General features: G+C 42.1%; 1 protein-coding gene across 12 annotated transcripts in view; it reads left to right on the top strand.

Annotated features, from left to right (window-relative positions):
- Positions 1 to 1,966: 1,966 nt before the first annotated feature.
- Positions 1,967 to 16,667, top strand: part of wnk1b (WNK lysine deficient protein kinase 1b) — an 86,286-nt gene continuing 71,585 nt past the window's right edge. For 9 of the 12 annotated variants that reach the window (XM_027272315.1, XM_027272314.1, XM_027272308.1 and 6 more), the window contains exons 1-2: positions 1,970 to 2,604; positions 5,151 to 6,835. In XM_027272315.1, coding sequence (XP_027128116.1) covers positions 5,879 to 6,835 — 957 coding nt within the window. In that variant the 5' untranslated portion in view covers positions 1,970 to 2,604; positions 5,151 to 5,878. Of the gene's footprint in view, positions 2,605 to 5,150; positions 6,836 to 16,667 lie in introns of all 12 variants that reach the window. The other 3 variants (XM_027272319.1, XM_027272318.1, XM_027272317.1) reach the window with 2 other exon arrangements.

Here is a 16,667-nt window from a genome sequence, read left to right as displayed (position 1 = left end):
AGGCCAGAGTCATGACTTTTATGGCATTTTTTTTTACAAGGGTTACTTCTGCGAAAGAGCATATTTATGAGTTAGTTCACTAGTAAACATACAGTTTTGTTTTAGAGCTTAAGTGAGCCAGCTGGTGATGTGAAAGTCCTCACTGTTTCAAAAATGGTCATTATTCTAAACAAAGTAAGGATAATTACATGCCTACATTTTGATAAAGAATGTACGACATGGCTGTATTTAAAAATAATTTGGGACTCACTTTAATTTTATCAAATGAAAAAAACAATTAACTCTTTGCAAAATAAATCAAAGCCTTATAGGACATTTGATGAATAGGTGGTACGTCTCATACAGATCCCTATTTATGGAAATAGTTTCATTTATTCAAAGTTATGTCAGTGAGAAACTGTTACAGGATTGTGTGTTCATCTCAGGAGTCAAATAGTTTGGACGCCTGCAGTCAAATACAAACAGGAAGACCCGCAGAGAGAAAAGAACAATAGTGTGCATGTGTGTGATCAAAGGGTGTGGGATACTTTTGGATGGACCTGCAAAGTACAGGAACTCGTCCTCCTTTTTCATGGCTGATGATCATGTTTAAAACCATTGTCCTGTTTTAATCATTCATGCCTGAGGTGCTGCAGCTCAATATCAGGGTGTGTAGATCTGATAAACATAAAAAAAAAGTCAGATACTTAACTGTGGTTACAGTCTGCCGTGCAGTCTTTGATAACTGGCTTTAACCGTTGGAACCAAATCAAAAAATAGAGAAAGTATAGATGAACTAAAACCAGCCTATATGACCTCATACATGTCAGGTTATTCACTCCCTTTTGAAAAACTACAGTAATAAATTAGCGTAATCCAATATCAGCAATTGTTGATATTGATATATAACAATTCATTTCTGAGCACATATATGAAGAAATATGTCATGGTTTCATGAGGTGTGATGAAAGTGATGACGCGGGCGTCAAAGTGGGCAAGGTCACACTTACACGCACGCACGCACACACACACACACACACTGAGAGAGAGAGAGAGAGAGAGGGAGAGAGAGAGAGAGAGAGAGAGAGAGAGAGAGAGAGAGAGAGGTCAACATGCATCAGTCAGTCATGTTGAGTATGGATGCACCAAACATCAAACAAATAGATTAAGCACATGATGAACGACATGTGCTGGCTCACGCTGCAGCTGTTGACGAGCCCGGGATACTGGAGTTTACCTCTGGCGTCAACACCTCCAGAATAAACAAGAGTACTTCCGGTTTGACCTGTCAACATAAAATTCTTATTAGCGAACATTTTGCAGCATTTTTTTTTTTCTTCCAGTGGTACAGTTTCATTCTGTTTGGCTTCCACTTGACAACATGTTTATTTATTATTATGTGTTAATTTATTAAGTAATATGTATTTATCTTATTATATATATATATATAGTTTCCCTCATGCAATTATAGAAAAAGTAAGTAATATGTATTTATCTCATCTTATCTTATTTATTATATATATATGGTTTCCCTCATGCAATTATAGAAAAAGTAAGTAAACAAGGAGTCAAGAAGACCAGTTATTTATATATTATCTAAACATGCAATAATGCAAAACATGTGTGAAAGGTTGAGCGTTTCAACTCTCTGCAGCACACCAGAAAAACAAAGGTGAGAGATGTTTCCTGTCCTGTCTGGATTGGACACAGCAGGGACACAGCTGGATCTCTGTCAGATCAAACAGATGCAGACTGCTGTCCTTTGCCACAGGACAAATATGAAGTGTGGAGCGAGTAAATAGCGTGAGAGCTGCAGGATGTACTCACAAATACTCAGATTATGTAGCCCCTTTTCACTAGATTAAATTATGTGGGCTTATTATTACCTAATGGTCGTTTCACAATAAGCACACATGAGGGTGTTTTATTTTCAAAAAACCACCTCTCTTCCTGTATCATCCGGGTTAGTGGTGGTCGGCTTGACGCGGCACGTCTGTGTGAAAGCCCTGCCGTCGCCTTGTCGAGTCATCGCCAGAGAAGAGCGCAGAGCAGACGGATCCGCCGTCCGATGGCTTGAAAACGGGGGAATAACTGTGGATCACAGCGGATTTATTGCGCCACACAAGCCAAAGAGGCGGTTACTGGAGCGGGTTGGATGTTGATACGGATGAGGATTTAGCATCTTTGAGTAGAGACTGTTGCCGTTTTTTTGGTTGCAGTTGCAGACCCGGACACAGACAACACAGACACAGACAGAAAGAAGTACCAGAGCTGCCGCGACAGCAGCGAGCGAACTTGGCTTCTCTGCCCTCTGGGAGGTGTCAGTCTGTCGGCTGTGGCTCGCTGCACGTACCGCTCACCGCTTCGCCGCTCTCGGACCTTTTTTTTTTTTAATTTTTTTAATTTTTTAAGAGGGATAACGTTGTAGCTAAGTTATGCTTTTGTAAATAGCTTCATTTCTGGAGGTTTTCGGCAACCAACTGTGGCTTTAATGTGACGCACTATACTGACATTAGTGCTGTGTGTCGGAGCGGACCCCCTCTGCAGAGGAGTTAAAGGCTTTTAAATCAAGTTTTTACCTTTTATATTTCTACGGTACCAACACAACCAACACCAATGTAAGAGGTAATTGCATTTTTTTTTGTCTTATTATAATTCTTCCTCCAAGTCGTGACTGGTTGTTGCCTGTGTCTTGCTCTTTGCCTGTGGGTAAACTTAGCTGCATTGCCTCGTTTTTGTGGAGTTCCTCAACAGGCAGGCGAGCAGTGAACCCCACACTCACAAAGACGACTGTTCAAGACATTTAGCGTCAATGTGCACCCTTTCCAACACTGTTCGCAACTTATAACCAAATGCATGTTTCATATTCCAACACCGCCTCAACATACATTTAGCCACAAGTTAACCTATACCAATATTAACACCTATAACCACTCATGCCCGGGAGTTTTAATTGCTCCTGTGCTCATTTGAACAGGATGGACATCTTTATTTTCATTAGATTTAAATGAGCCAAACTTAACGACAAATATTTTACGTTTTAATGATATTTTTTGATGCTTTGTGTCTTAACACTAGCCTATTACTTCTATTTGCCTGGCCATGCTTGAATGTTTATATGTGCATTATATTGTAACACTCACCAAAACAAAAATACATTAATAAAAATGCATTAAAAGTAATAAACGATTAAAATGAATACATTTAAATGTTTGCGTGATACAGTGTCAGTTAGAAAAGCTTTAATTGGTCCGAGGCAGCACACCTGTGTTAATCAAGAGCTTACCTGTCACGCGCTAATCGGTTACAGTTCAAATTTAAATTTGTATCAATGTTGCGCACTTTAAACGGCTCTGTCTTTTTATTGCTGCGATGATACATTTGAATGACAATTAAAAATTTCTGTTCAGTTTTTCTGGCTGCCCTAACAACACCCCGTAGCCGTTGTGAAATCCCAATAAAAACATCTTTCTTCAATAAGCAACAACAACAAAAAGGCAGATGTTTTCACAGTGAAGCTTTTAATGAATTTCACCACAGTCCATCCCCATGGGATCATTTAAATTTAGATTTACCCCAAATTATAAATGATAAACAGCATGATATATCCATATACAGGCCACACTGGTCACACTGGGAGTGTGCAGTTGTCTACTTTGAATGATTGTTTTGTGACTTTGATGAAACACGCCCACTTCATTGAAAAATAGCTGCCTCATACATAAGTCATCAGTCTGGTCTTCTCAGTTTGTGTCATCGTATAGTCTTGATTTTATTACCCAATTGATTGTGCAGGGGAATTCACTGCAGTCAACACCAGTGCTGGAACCTGAGACATCTGGTTGACTCAGTGACTCTTAACCTCGAGGGCAGCCAAGTGCCATTAAATGCAAAATGGTGCCTGGGCTTGGTAATCATCAGAGATTGTACCGTTATACAATTGATGAAGCAGCACAGGACTGATTTTTATTGAAGGAAAGGTAGAAACAAGCGTTCTGCTTGGTGGCCCTAAGGCACATACCTACTGTGACCTCTGCAGTGCTAATCCTGCACTCATTTCCCCTAATTGGGACAACATACAGTAGCCTGTGGGGTTAAATTATTCTCTGGTGTTGTGTATGGTCACTAACAGTTGGGGCAAACTTAACTCTTGCCGACACACTTATAGTATGTTCAATTTCACCCGGTACAGTTTAAATCCCCATTCAGAGGGGATTTAATTGAAGAACCTTTTTAAAATGAAAAAGTGACAACCATCCTGCATGTTTCTCTGCCGATGAAACTTGTTTAAAAGAAGAATTAATGTACCGTGAATGATTTCTCTCTCAGCTGCTGTGCCTCTGTGTCATTTTCACGATAAGCCAATTTATCTGTAGGATTGTATGTGAGGCAACTTGCATGTCCTCTCTAACAGAGTGATGCACTTGTAACGCTCTCCTCAGATATGTATTTAGTATCTGTGCAGTGGTTCTATCTCTGTCACTCTGAGTGCCCCCCTCCCCTCTAACGCTAAGCTGCTGAATTGCCACAGAGTAGCCTAACCTTGAGGTCACCCGGGCTGTGGTGACTTTGGGCTAAATTTGGAACGTGGAGCAATTAGACTCACACTCCACTGCATCACTCCACTGCATTAACTAGACGGGGGCAAATTGGGAGGGTAAGATTGGGGATGGGATGCAGAGCTCGTACTTGTTAATGAGGTTTGTGCCCAAGTCAAATGTTCTCTGATAAATCCCAAACCAAGAGTGCAGGAGTCCAGAAACTGGAACCTGTTTTCTACTCTGAAACCTTGTTTTTTTTTCTTGTGCTGACCTAGTTTCACAGTTTTACCAACTAAATTGTTGACGAAATAAGGGTTTGATCTGCGCTTAGTGGTTGGAGTTTTGTCAAACGCTACCAAAATCGTGGCAGCATTTGAATGGTGTTCATTTCCCACCCTGCATCTGTCACTCATACCACTCATCACTAGCCAAATGGTGGTAAAATGTTAGGGTATCTGGCACCTTATATGTTCTACCAGCTACTCTGGCAGGGAACCAGGCATCATGTAGGGGTCCCTTGACATTGGTTGGGTCAGTTAAGTGAAAGCAGATGGAGAATTTTTTTTTAGATGTATAAAGAAAATATAGCTTCATCTTACAGCTTTCTTCTTTCTCTTTTTTTATTCCCAGTGACAAGAGCCGAAGCGGATCAAGCTGGGCCAGGCTTGGCCAGGCTAGGCCTACCTAGCCTTCTGTCTGGCCTCACCGGACGTGTCAGCAACTTCTACAGGGAGTCCTATCTTCAACGGGCTGTGAGGGCTTCAGCCTGTTCACAGACCTCCAGGTCAAGCTGTAACAGATTGGATTCCAAACATATTTTGACTTACCAGCCTTTGGGTGGCCATACTGGTCTGTTAGATCTCCAGTCCTTCCATGTCATGGTCGTCCCTCTCTGGATGTTGGCATCAGGATGGATTCAGGTGTTAATTTGACGTTTGTCACCTCATTGCAGTGCTTGCACCCCCCCTCATCTGACTGCCTTTCATCCCTTCCCTCGCCAATCTTTAAGCAAAAGCCCCATCCTCTTTCTTGGGGCTTCCCTGAGCCCTGTACAGAAGGGTCTTGTAGGAACTGTTGGTTGTCTTGTTGAAACAGTGGCAAAGAGGAAGTAGAGTTAATAAATCCTTGATTTGAAAAAAAAGAAGAAAGGAAATTGACAATGAAAATTGCTGCATTCAGTTAATTTTATCCATTTATTTACTGCACTCCCGTCCCCTTTGTATTTCCTGGAGTTTTTCAAAGGTTGGAGAGCCTGCATACTCACCCTTTAAACATAGGTTGGTCCGATTACTCACATGAAATAAGTCTTTATTTATACATCCAGAATTTCTCTTTTGTGGTCTGAGCCTCGGGGAGGAATGTCTGAAAGCAATAGCAGCACCAAAACGGTGATATTCATTGCCCCGGCCTCCCCTCCTCCCTCCGCCTCTCCCTGTCCATCACCCCAGACCCCCCACAAAAATGTGAACGGTTCTGCCAGTTCAGACTCGCAGGTGGTGGAGAAGCTCAGTGGACACCCTGAGGTTCAACGTAGGCGCCACACGATGGATAGAGACTCTAAAACAGCCGAGCACCGTTTCTTCCGCCGGAGTGTCATTTGTGACTCCAATGCCACAGCTTTGGACCTGCCCAGCAAAGCAGCTGTGATACTCACCTCACCCCCAGACTGTGAAGGATGTCCCATCTTCTTCCCTCTGCAGCCCTCTGGTCCTGGACCTGGGGCACAAGAGGTCGAAGGTGCGGAGGTCCCAAGAGCTCCCTACGTGCAAACGTCAACCCTTCAGCCTGGTCTTGGACTTGGTGGGGCAGTTGCAGAGGGGCATGTAGAAAATGCTGAGGAAGATTTAGTGGAGGGCAGTATCACGGTTGCTGTTCCCACTGGTAGCAGTGTTGAACATAGTGCAGATGGGACAGTAAAAGAACCCAGCCCGACAGTATTGGATGTTACCAACAAAACAGTAGACAAACAGCCGGAAATCATATTGCGTCCGAGAGGGTCAGAGAGCACACAACAGGTGGCGAAAGACATAAAAGCATCAGAACGCGTGGACGAGGGTAGCGTTAGTAGTCCGAGTGAGGAGAAAGAAAGGGAGACGGAGGAGGAGAGGGAGCTAGCAAAAGCACGGGCAGAGCAGAGGGAGGCTGAGAAACGAGTGCAAGAGGATATAGAGGAGGTGGAGACAAAAGCTGTGGGGACTTCACCAGATGGACGCTTCCTCAAATTTGACATCGAGATTGGAAGAGGGTCCTTTAAGACTGTGTACAAGGGTCTGGATACAGAGACTACTGTGGAAGTGGCGTGGTGTGAGCTCCAGGTGAGTCTAGATTTATAAAACCGTCACCTCCCCAGTGTCTATTCTCTGTGTCTTCCTGTTTATCTCCCCAGGTCTTTAATTAAATGTTATTTTGTGGTGGCGTTCATCCCTGAGGTGTCATTTTCACTGTCATTCAAATTTCCTCTAGGTGCTGAAATTAACCTCTTCTTTTTACTATTTTTGCCATGAGATCTTTGAGGTTACTGACATGTGAGAACTTCCTGCTCACTCGGATGCTTTCCTAGTATAAATGTTTGTGAAATGAGATCAGAGAGAGATATCTGATTGAGATACTGGTGCAGATTACATCCTGGCTGAATGTATTTTAGATAAAACATGACTAGTCCTGAAGTACAACTGTGGGAGAACATTTTATTTAGACGTTCTTATCAACAAGGTGTCTGTGTGTTATTTAAAGCAGCAACAGTTATGTAATTCATGCTTATAAACTTGCTTGTGCCTGTACCTCTAGCAGCTCCTTGGGAAGTTTTGTCAAAATCTTCTTGGTTTGTTTGATTTTGCATGACAGACTGACAGAAAAAGCTGACAAACTCGGAAGGTATGGTGTAACTCCTGCCTGTCACTGTAACACACTCATGTCTTTCATAATGACTCATAGTTTTGCTTCATCCTGGCAATCTGGTATTAACCGTTGACTCCTTAACATGTGTGAACGGATGCTGTGGTGCTACCACAAGTCGTATATGAGGGAGACGATACAGAACAATTGGGGCCTAAATAGAACTGTGAACGAGTGGGTTTGATTACCTGATTGCTGTAATATACCGGTAGTCAAACCACAATAAACCTGCCTGCTTCTGTAGAATGTAGGATGAATTTGTAGGACATATTCTCAAAGGTTAGAAAAGTTAGCCTATGATTAGAGACTTCCTCAACGAATCCCCAGACTGTGTGGGAAATTGAGGGTACTGAAAGTGAACCAATAACGCTCTTGCCTCTCTCACCTACTTGTCCTGGTTATGGTGCCCTTGAGCAGGTCAGATTACTTCCTAGCTGCTCCAGTATAGCTCCTCCTTTGCTATAACGAGCACCGGTAGCACTGGCCAGCTCCCAATCAAAGCTTCCACTTTCAGTCTGCAGATACATAAAGCTTAAGAAAAAAAAGAGGCTGCATCTTGTACACAGAGTGAAACATGAGACAGGATGGCACACAGTTCACCACAGGATGCTGTTGCTACATTATAGTGCACTGATGCAACTTCTGCAGTGTGTGTGTGTGTGTCAGAGAGAGAGAGAGAGAGTGAGAAAGAAAGACAGAAAGACAAAGTGTGAGGTTTAGAAGAGATGTCTGTTGGCGGGAGAGATGAGGCTGACGGAAGAAAAAAATTGAGCGTCTTTGCACCTCGTCTTGTTGATGAGTAGGCACAGAGCCAGAAGTGTTTGGAGATGTAGAATAACAGACTGAGCCAGTCATATGACATTCAGGGCACTGACTGAGCCAAAGAAGAACACAGCGATGTGGACTCACGTGGAACTGTTTGCCCTGATGAAATACTTGTTATTGTGCCAGAGAAGCAAATGTACAAGATTATCAAAATTATATTTAAAATTTTGTTATTCTGCAGAATGATACGGGGCACTTACTGAGAGTAAAGTGAAATATGTCAGAAATAAAGTAGAAAATAAATATTTTTTGACTAACATGCTAGGTCGCGCCCTTTAATTACTAATAAGTCAAAAGTCAAACAAGGTGAGACAGTGTAATCAAATGTTTTCTCTGCACGTGTTTTATGTTTCTCAGTGTGCGGTTATATCCTGTGGGAGCGCGCTTGTGTTTTTTCCTGTCATCTCCATCACAAGATGCTCATTGAGTCTCCCTGAATCCCAGGAGCTAAAATCAGCTTCGCCTGATGCCTTGCGTCTAGGAAACGCCGGCTTGTTTATCAGAAAACAAACATCTAGCCTCTGTCAAGCTCTGTCACACTTGCCTCTCTCATTCACTCTTGCTTGTTAAAAAGAGGAAGCCCCACTGCCAAGAATCAGCGGGGTCAAAAGGGTCACAACCAGGTCACATTCAGAAGTCATATATATTTTCATTACGATTTTAGAAAGACATTTGAGTAAATACTCAGAATAACCTGGCTGACACATGAGATGCTTTAATACAAGTGGATTATTTAACATACCCCAGATTACTGGAGTGAAACCTTCCATTAAACATAATATACTGCATGTGTTATATAAGAGTATTGAGGGCCTGTGGTGACTGGGCTATATGCATGCAGAGACAAGTACTCTTCTATAGAGCCTGACTATAATCCTGTGTGTGTGTGTATGTCAAAGATGACTGAGCAACTGCTGACATGGGGCAGAATGGTGGGAGTAAAGTTACACACTCACACACACACATGCGCACACACACACAACCAATCACATTCACTCACTGGGTGGGCACGGGAATTGGAGATCTGTGGGAGTCAGGATCATCTGGAACTTGTCGGTTTTCTGTACGTCCAAATGTGCGTATGTGTTTGGGGCGTCTTTAGCATCTGATCGAAAGCAGGTTACCTTCTGTTTCCAGGAGAATCCATAGATGGATGAAAGGAGGATGAGGTGGAGGGAACATGGAGGAGATGGAGTTTGCTTGCTAAGCTTTATTGATGATATTTTCTGAATAGATGGAGTGCCGAGAAGGAAGGTCACCCAGTAGCTTATCTTGAGGTGCCTTGTTAGGCTGAATGTCAGATGATGGATGGGGAAGAAGAGGCTGACGTAGTTCTCCTGGAATTAGAGAAAATGAAAAAAGAGGGATCAGTTTTAAATGTTACATATTCAGTTACAAATTAGCTTTAATTGACGACACTATGAACCACAGCCCATGAAATAGTGAAAGTGGTTAGCGATGTTTTTTATGATGGAAAGACGTCAAACGTTTGCTCGTCCCGTGTTACTTTTTTGATGTTAAGCCACTATACATTGAACATCTTTTGGTTTGGCACTGGTTTGACAGACAAACCGACTTGGCCTCAGCCTGAAATGAGGAAACAGCAGTGAGCTGTTAGGATGAAGCACACAATCAACACATAGTCCATGAAACAGAGACAAAGTTAAGAGTGTGAGTCAGCTACAAGGTAGTGAGAAGAGGTAAAAGAAAGGAGAACATATGGAGTGAAAGCAGAGAAATTAAGTAACTTAACAGGGCAGAGATGGAGGATGGAGAAAGGAGGGGTGAAGGTCAAAGTTCCTCAGTGTTGTGTCTAAAGCAATCACTAGGAGCCTGTCCAGCGTTCAACTGCCTTTCCTTCAGGGGGTATGACAGAGAAGTGAAGAGTGAAAAAGGAGGATTAGATTCAGATAAATTGCAAAAACACTAAAATTCAATTTTGGAGAACTTTTAAAGGACAGATGGAGGAGAAGATGAGGAGGAAGAGGATGAAATTAGCAGGAAAGTTTGGGAGCAGGAGTATGAGGAAGAGGGAGGTGCTCTTGGAGGGAGAGAATAGAGAAATGGAAAACATTGGGAGGAGGGAGGAAAAAGTGGAAGAGAAAAGACAAAAGAAATGAAAAGGGAGGAGGGGGAGGGAGAGGAGCAGAGCATAGAAACTCGGGACGAAAAGAAGAGGGGACCCCAAATCTGTGTGTGCATGACCTTAGGCTCTTAGCTCCACTAGCATTCAAAGACCTTGAAATTTCTCTCAACGGCAACACAAGGCGGATTAGCCCCCTCCCCACAAACACACACATACAAGGACACACGCATGCTTTGGGGGTTTCAAGGCTCTCCTTCAATAATTGTCGCTCAATCAGTGCCTTAAGGCAGGACTCTTCTGGCTTCTGCAAGCATTGCACCAGTTGTAGATTTTATTGTTTTAGACAACTTCATACTTTCTGTTGCTGCCTCACAGCGGCACATTGACATTTCAACTTGCTAAGTCATGTCACTGTAGTCTCTTGACATAGACAAAATGAGTCACATCTAACAGGGCTAATAAATATGGCTCACCGTGTCCAATTTTAGCATTGCAGCAGTTTGTTTAGAACGGTGACCCATTTAACCTGGCGCTGGCCTGAAAATTTGCCTATGTGCCGGTAAAAGGCCAGTAAGAGGGAGAAAAGATCATGTTGGAGGTAACGGAGGCACAAAATGAAGGAGAACAGGAGGTTGGATATTTGTCGCGATTCAGACATTTAAAGATGGTGTTATGTCCCAAAGGCGGTTTCACTGAACAAACGGTGCTCTGTTGCACTTCATCAGAGTATGAGCCTTAACAAACAAGACTTGCTTTTCCAAAGAAGATATTAGTTATGAGCATAAGCCTATAACATGCTGCATAGTCTCTAGGGTCAAGTGACACCAGAGTTGGCGAAATGGTACATGTAAATATTTTGAGTTGAAGATGATATATACTAGTACACATGTATAGAAGAGAGTAAAAGCAGCATTATGTATTTAACTGAAAGATAAATATCCACATATTACTCCAGGGCAGCAGAGCTGAGGTGAAACGGTTCGACTTTCCAGAGGTTCAGATTTCCCTGACAAAACAGCAAACTGCAGCTGTGTCAAGCCTTTCGACAAAGGCTGGTTCTCCCTGCTGATTGATTCTGAAGTTGCTATAAAGTAGTATTAGCCACCCCTCTAAAACACACACACACACGCACACACTCGGAAAAAGGAATGGAAACTGCGTTTTAACTGCAGTTTAAACATTTTCTCGTAAATGTTTTAAATGGTGGCTACAAATAATTCACTCAGTTCCTTTTCCTTATTAGCATTTTAGCTGATGCCTACGTGCATGTAAATGTGCAGTGAGTCTGTATATGAGTTCAAGTGCGTATGCAATGGGGGTTTGGCTGTGTGAGCCCTGGGGATTGTTAACTTATTCATTTGGCTGAGCTGAGCTGCAGATGAGCTCAACTGTTTAAAACATTTAAAAAAAAAAAAACACTTGGAAATGTTTTTTCCTGTGTTTTTAATGTGACAGACAGACGGGCAGATGTTTTTGTAGACGGAGTCGTTTATGAACCACCTGAAAAGACAATTTATAACTGGAATTACTCTTTTTTTTCTGCTGTAGTCAGGATGGAAAGTCTCCATCAGCCCATATACAGTTGTTGGTAATGGCTCGTAGGCCTGTGCAGATGAGCTATCAATCATCATGATAACATCACTCATAAAGCTGTTCTTCTCTCATAAATCCAGCTGCAAAATGGGGAATGTTACGCCTCAATTTAAGACTCTACTACTCACCATGAACAAAAAAAAGTTTTAGCCATGTAAGCTGCAGGGATAAAGGTTATCCAAGAGAAATTTTAGGACTTGGTGTCAAAGTAAGAGTGCACTAATCTCTAATAGCTAAACGTTTTACACACATTACACATACTCATGCTTGAACACATGCACGCAAGATGTGCAGTTCAGATATGTAAAGACCCTGAAGCCCAGCCGGTTGGATTTGTGATTGATGGGACAGGAAAATGCCGAGGGGCCGAGGTCGCCCGGTGTTCAGCTCTGATGTCAGATAATCCGGAGATGACAGAGGATAAAAAGAAGGCGCAGAGGGAATCTCTTTTTCATCCGCTTTATTGCTCATTGTCTCACTGTAACACACTCAGTCCACTGCCTCAGTTCATACTCGGGTTCTGTCTCACTCCATCCGTCTCTTTGTCATGTGTCAGTACCCAGCTGTGAGCAACAAAGGAAGGGAGACGGAGAAGCTGACACTTCCTCATATGCAAAACATCCTTGTACTTCCTTCCGTGTAATATATGTGGGTGTGTGTGTGCACCAGGGTTTCCCCTAATGTTGAATACGAAGGTCAGGCCACACTGCCTTTACAAAATTTGCAGGGCTAAAGTGTCACATGACAAGAGAGACAAATATGTGAGAGACAAATGCCAAATAGTTGAAAGTGTGACAAACAAAATGATCTTTCAAAGTAGTGTCCAGTGCGTGTCATTCAAATACAATTTTAAAAATACCGCATGTAGTCTAGACCTTCCACCCATGGGAGTGAAACATTTTATCACACACACATAAATCTCCTCGGATATGTGCACTAATAGTTTAGTTGACTGACCTTTCTCCTTCCCACTCCCTGTGTTTATTTAGAAAAAAACAGAAGTAAGTGTAATCCTGAACCCAGACTTTTGAGTGTGTGTGTGCAAGTCAGGGAGCTGAAGATGCTGAAGTGTTTTGGCACCTTCTTCTAAATAAAGAGAGCTGAGAGGCAGAGAGTGAAAGGTGCTTTAGGAACTGCTGAGAGTGTGTGTCTGGGATTGCATCACACTGCATGGATCTGTGCGAGTGTGTCTTGATAAGCATGTTTAGTGTAGTTCATAAATAATTATAGTGTAGCTTAATTGGAAACAGGGTGTGTGTGTTGACTCATGGAAAGGCACTTTATGCTCACAGCTCATGTAGGGATTGTGTGTATGGGTGTTTAGGGGTGAGTCGGGGACAGTGAATGCATCAGGCAGATGTTAGATGACTTGCACAGTGAGGCATGATGACATAGCTCTCTCTGTTTTTCTATTCTCTCTCACGTGCTTTTTTTTCTTCCTTGCTCTTTCCAATCAGATTCACTCCTCCCTCGTCTTTTTATCTCCTCCGTCTATTTCTGTTCTCGTCATTATTTTCCTTCTCATCTCTCTCTCTCTCTCTCTCTCTCCAATCTTTATCCCTTGCCCTGACATCAGTCTCATCTCCCTCCTTACATTTCACATAAAAGGAGGAGTGACGTTTTCTGTTTCTTCCTCCGCTGCTGCTTAGTCATTCACACCATCATTGACCTTTTTTATCGTATCCACATTGAAGATTTTTATCAAAATGTCTCTGTCTCTTGCTAGATACTACATTACTGAGAGATACAGCTGCAGAAACTTTGAATATTGTATGCATGTGTAGATAGACAGGACCTCCATTTGAACCCACAGGAGTACTACCCCACTATTACACCATTATATTCAGTACTGTCCTCGAGGAAGCCTGAATCTCTACTATAATTTAGACATACTGACTGTAGCCCAGTTTTTTTTTTTTTTTTTACCCGTGCATACGCACACAGTAGCCTGACTAAATGTGCAAGTGTGTGCCTGATTAGTGAAAAGAGGTTTATTGTTTTTTCGTGTTTTATAATTTTTGCCAAGAGACTGTTAAACAATACTGACATTGTGAAGAATAATCACTTCATGGAAATTCAGAGCCGCGATTGGCCGACAGCTGCAGATCAGTGGCAGGAGATTGGGTCACGTTGCTTTGAGCCTGGATTCAGCATAGACATCATACTCTTAATCCTAACTTTTTACTTCCTAGAAACTTCCTAGTTCAGCATGTCCCACACTAAGACATCATATCCTTCAAGGATACTTTATTTTCCTTTTGGTTTAATAAGTAGGAATTCAGTGTCTGGCTGAAGTGCTTATCATGTATAAAACAGCACTACCTTACCCAGTTCTCCCACACAGATCGAGAAGTGGCTCTGGTTGAAATGAAACCTTTGGCATTTCAATTTGTAGCCACTGGAATAAAATGATACATTTTTACTCATAAACTGAAGGGAAATGGTAAACAGACTGAATGACCAAGGAAGTGGGGATACGGTGAAGATAGATGCATAATAGTGTAGGTTTTTGTGGATTCGGTGGCTTCACCATACTTGTGCTCATCCGGGCTGCTGTTGACTTGCTCCTTGAGCTGCAGTAATGATGATGCATCACTAAAGACAAAGTGCGTATGGCATTTAGACTCCAAGCACCGTATATAAAGTCAGTTTTGAGAAATAATGTCATCAGTCAATATTAGTAAGATGGTATGAAAGAAGTATTTTATGTCTGGGTTTCTAATCCTGTGTTTCACTTTCATCAACATCAGTTTTCCTCTTTTTCACTTCTCAGTACATACAACATCTATTGCATGTCTGTCTGTCCTGAAAGTGGGATCTCGCCTCTTTTATTGAGGGTCTAAGGATAGCAGGTATCATATTCTGGATTGATTTTAAAGTCAATGAAGGCACATTTGTGCCACTTGGACGATATACAAAAATTGTCTTTCATATCTAAACCCCGTCACTGCTTCACATGGGTCAACACATGACATTTGTCCTCCTGACCTGGTTGAACACGGGTCGGATGACTCTGGGCTTTGGCTAACGGGCATCATTAGAGAACCTGATTAAATTCTAATCACATGACCTCAAACTGACTCATGACTAGCAAGAAAACAGCAAGAGGAAGGAACAAACAGTCGTAGACTAGTATCTCTGATAACAACAGATCAAACCAGTGGCTGCAGGGTTAAACACTCCTTCAATAGACCGGTACATCAAAGAAGTATAGGTGACTGGCCTCAGTCTAAAATAGACATAGTCTCTAAACTCGTCTGCATCAGCGTAAAGTGACCTGAGCTGCAGACCGAGGCACCTTGCCCTACGCCGCTGTGTCTTTTCTTTGTGTGTGTGTTTAGTCTGCCCTCGCTTTTGTCTGTGCATTGACTCTGCACAGACTGTTTTTGCTCTGTGTGCTGCTCAGTCTGCGTATAGAATGTCTGTGTGCACATGCAAGTGAGCTCCTGTTTCTTTCTTTGTGTTCACCTCTTATTGTGTGTGTGTGTGTGTGTGTGTGTGTGTGTGTGTGTGTGTTTGGGGAGGGGGTCTCCCTGATTTCATTGCATCCCACATTCCAATGATAGGATGTCATTCCTTAGTGGAATGAGGTGGGGGTGGCATGTGCATGCTGGAATGTCTACAGGCCTGTTACTCTGCGAGTAGACCTGCAAGAGCAGCTGATTAATCAACTAGTTGTCAGCTATTAAATTAATCTCCAGATATTTTGACAATTGATTTTTGCTGTGAGTCATATTTTTAATCTCTGTTTTCAGCATTCTTTAGACATCTTTGGCAGTAAACTGAATATCTTTAGGTGTTGGGGAAAAACAAGGTGTTCGTTGACATCGCCTTAGGCTTTTATAAACAATAATAATGGACATTTTATAGAGGGAACAACTCATCGATTAATTGAGAAAATAATTGATAGATGGAACAGTAATGAAAAAAAATCATTAGTTGCAACCCTATTTGTTTGTTTTCGTGATGAATGCTCTTTCCAAAAAGTCACTCGTCAGTTGAATTGCCTGTCTATTACTAGTATATCCTCCTCATTTCCTATTTTTTAACATATTTTGGACATTTTTGCCTTTTATATTAAAAGATAATAGTAGAGAGGAGACATGACAAGAGAAAGATTTGTCTGGCCTCAAACCGTGGATGCGTGTTACATGCTTACTGTTTTAAACTCCCAGGGTGCCATGCAGGACGCAGCCCCACCCATTGGATCTTCTCTGAATGAAGCTTAAATTTCTGTAGTTAATTATATTTTCTTTGTTCAACATGTTATCTAATGCTGGTCATGTTAGGCACCCAGTTGACATCTTGTAGGCTGGGTGTCTTGAGTTTTGGGGTTGTTGTTTTTTCCTAGAGAGACCAACCACACCCAAGCCCAGGATGTTTAGAGTATTACTGTAAAATCACAGCTTTCTGTCATTACACCCATCCAAAAATTTCTAATGCAGTGGAGCACTTACAGTCTGAACGACAGACGGACAGATGTATTATTTATGTTATTTATATGAAGAGAGTTGAAGTAAAACCATTTAATGCTGAAGATGCAAAAACAACAACGACAGAACCGGTTTTGGGTTCAACAGATTCACTCGCATCTTTAAATAGAACTGAAGAACATGGAGACAAAAAGAACAAAGTGTCTTATTGACGAGCTCTGTCTGTGTGCAACTGTGCATGTGTGTGCGTCTGTTTGTCGCTTTCTTTCTCTGTCTCAATCCCTCCCATTTTGTCTTTCTCTCTCTCTCCATCCT

Source organism: Larimichthys crocea, chromosome XX, assembly GCF_000972845.2.
Source record: "Larimichthys crocea isolate SSNF chromosome XX, L_crocea_2.0, whole genome shotgun sequence".
NCBI lineage: Eukaryota > Metazoa > Chordata > Actinopteri > Sciaenidae > Larimichthys > Larimichthys crocea.
This window is presented reverse-complemented; position numbering and strand designations above follow the sequence as displayed.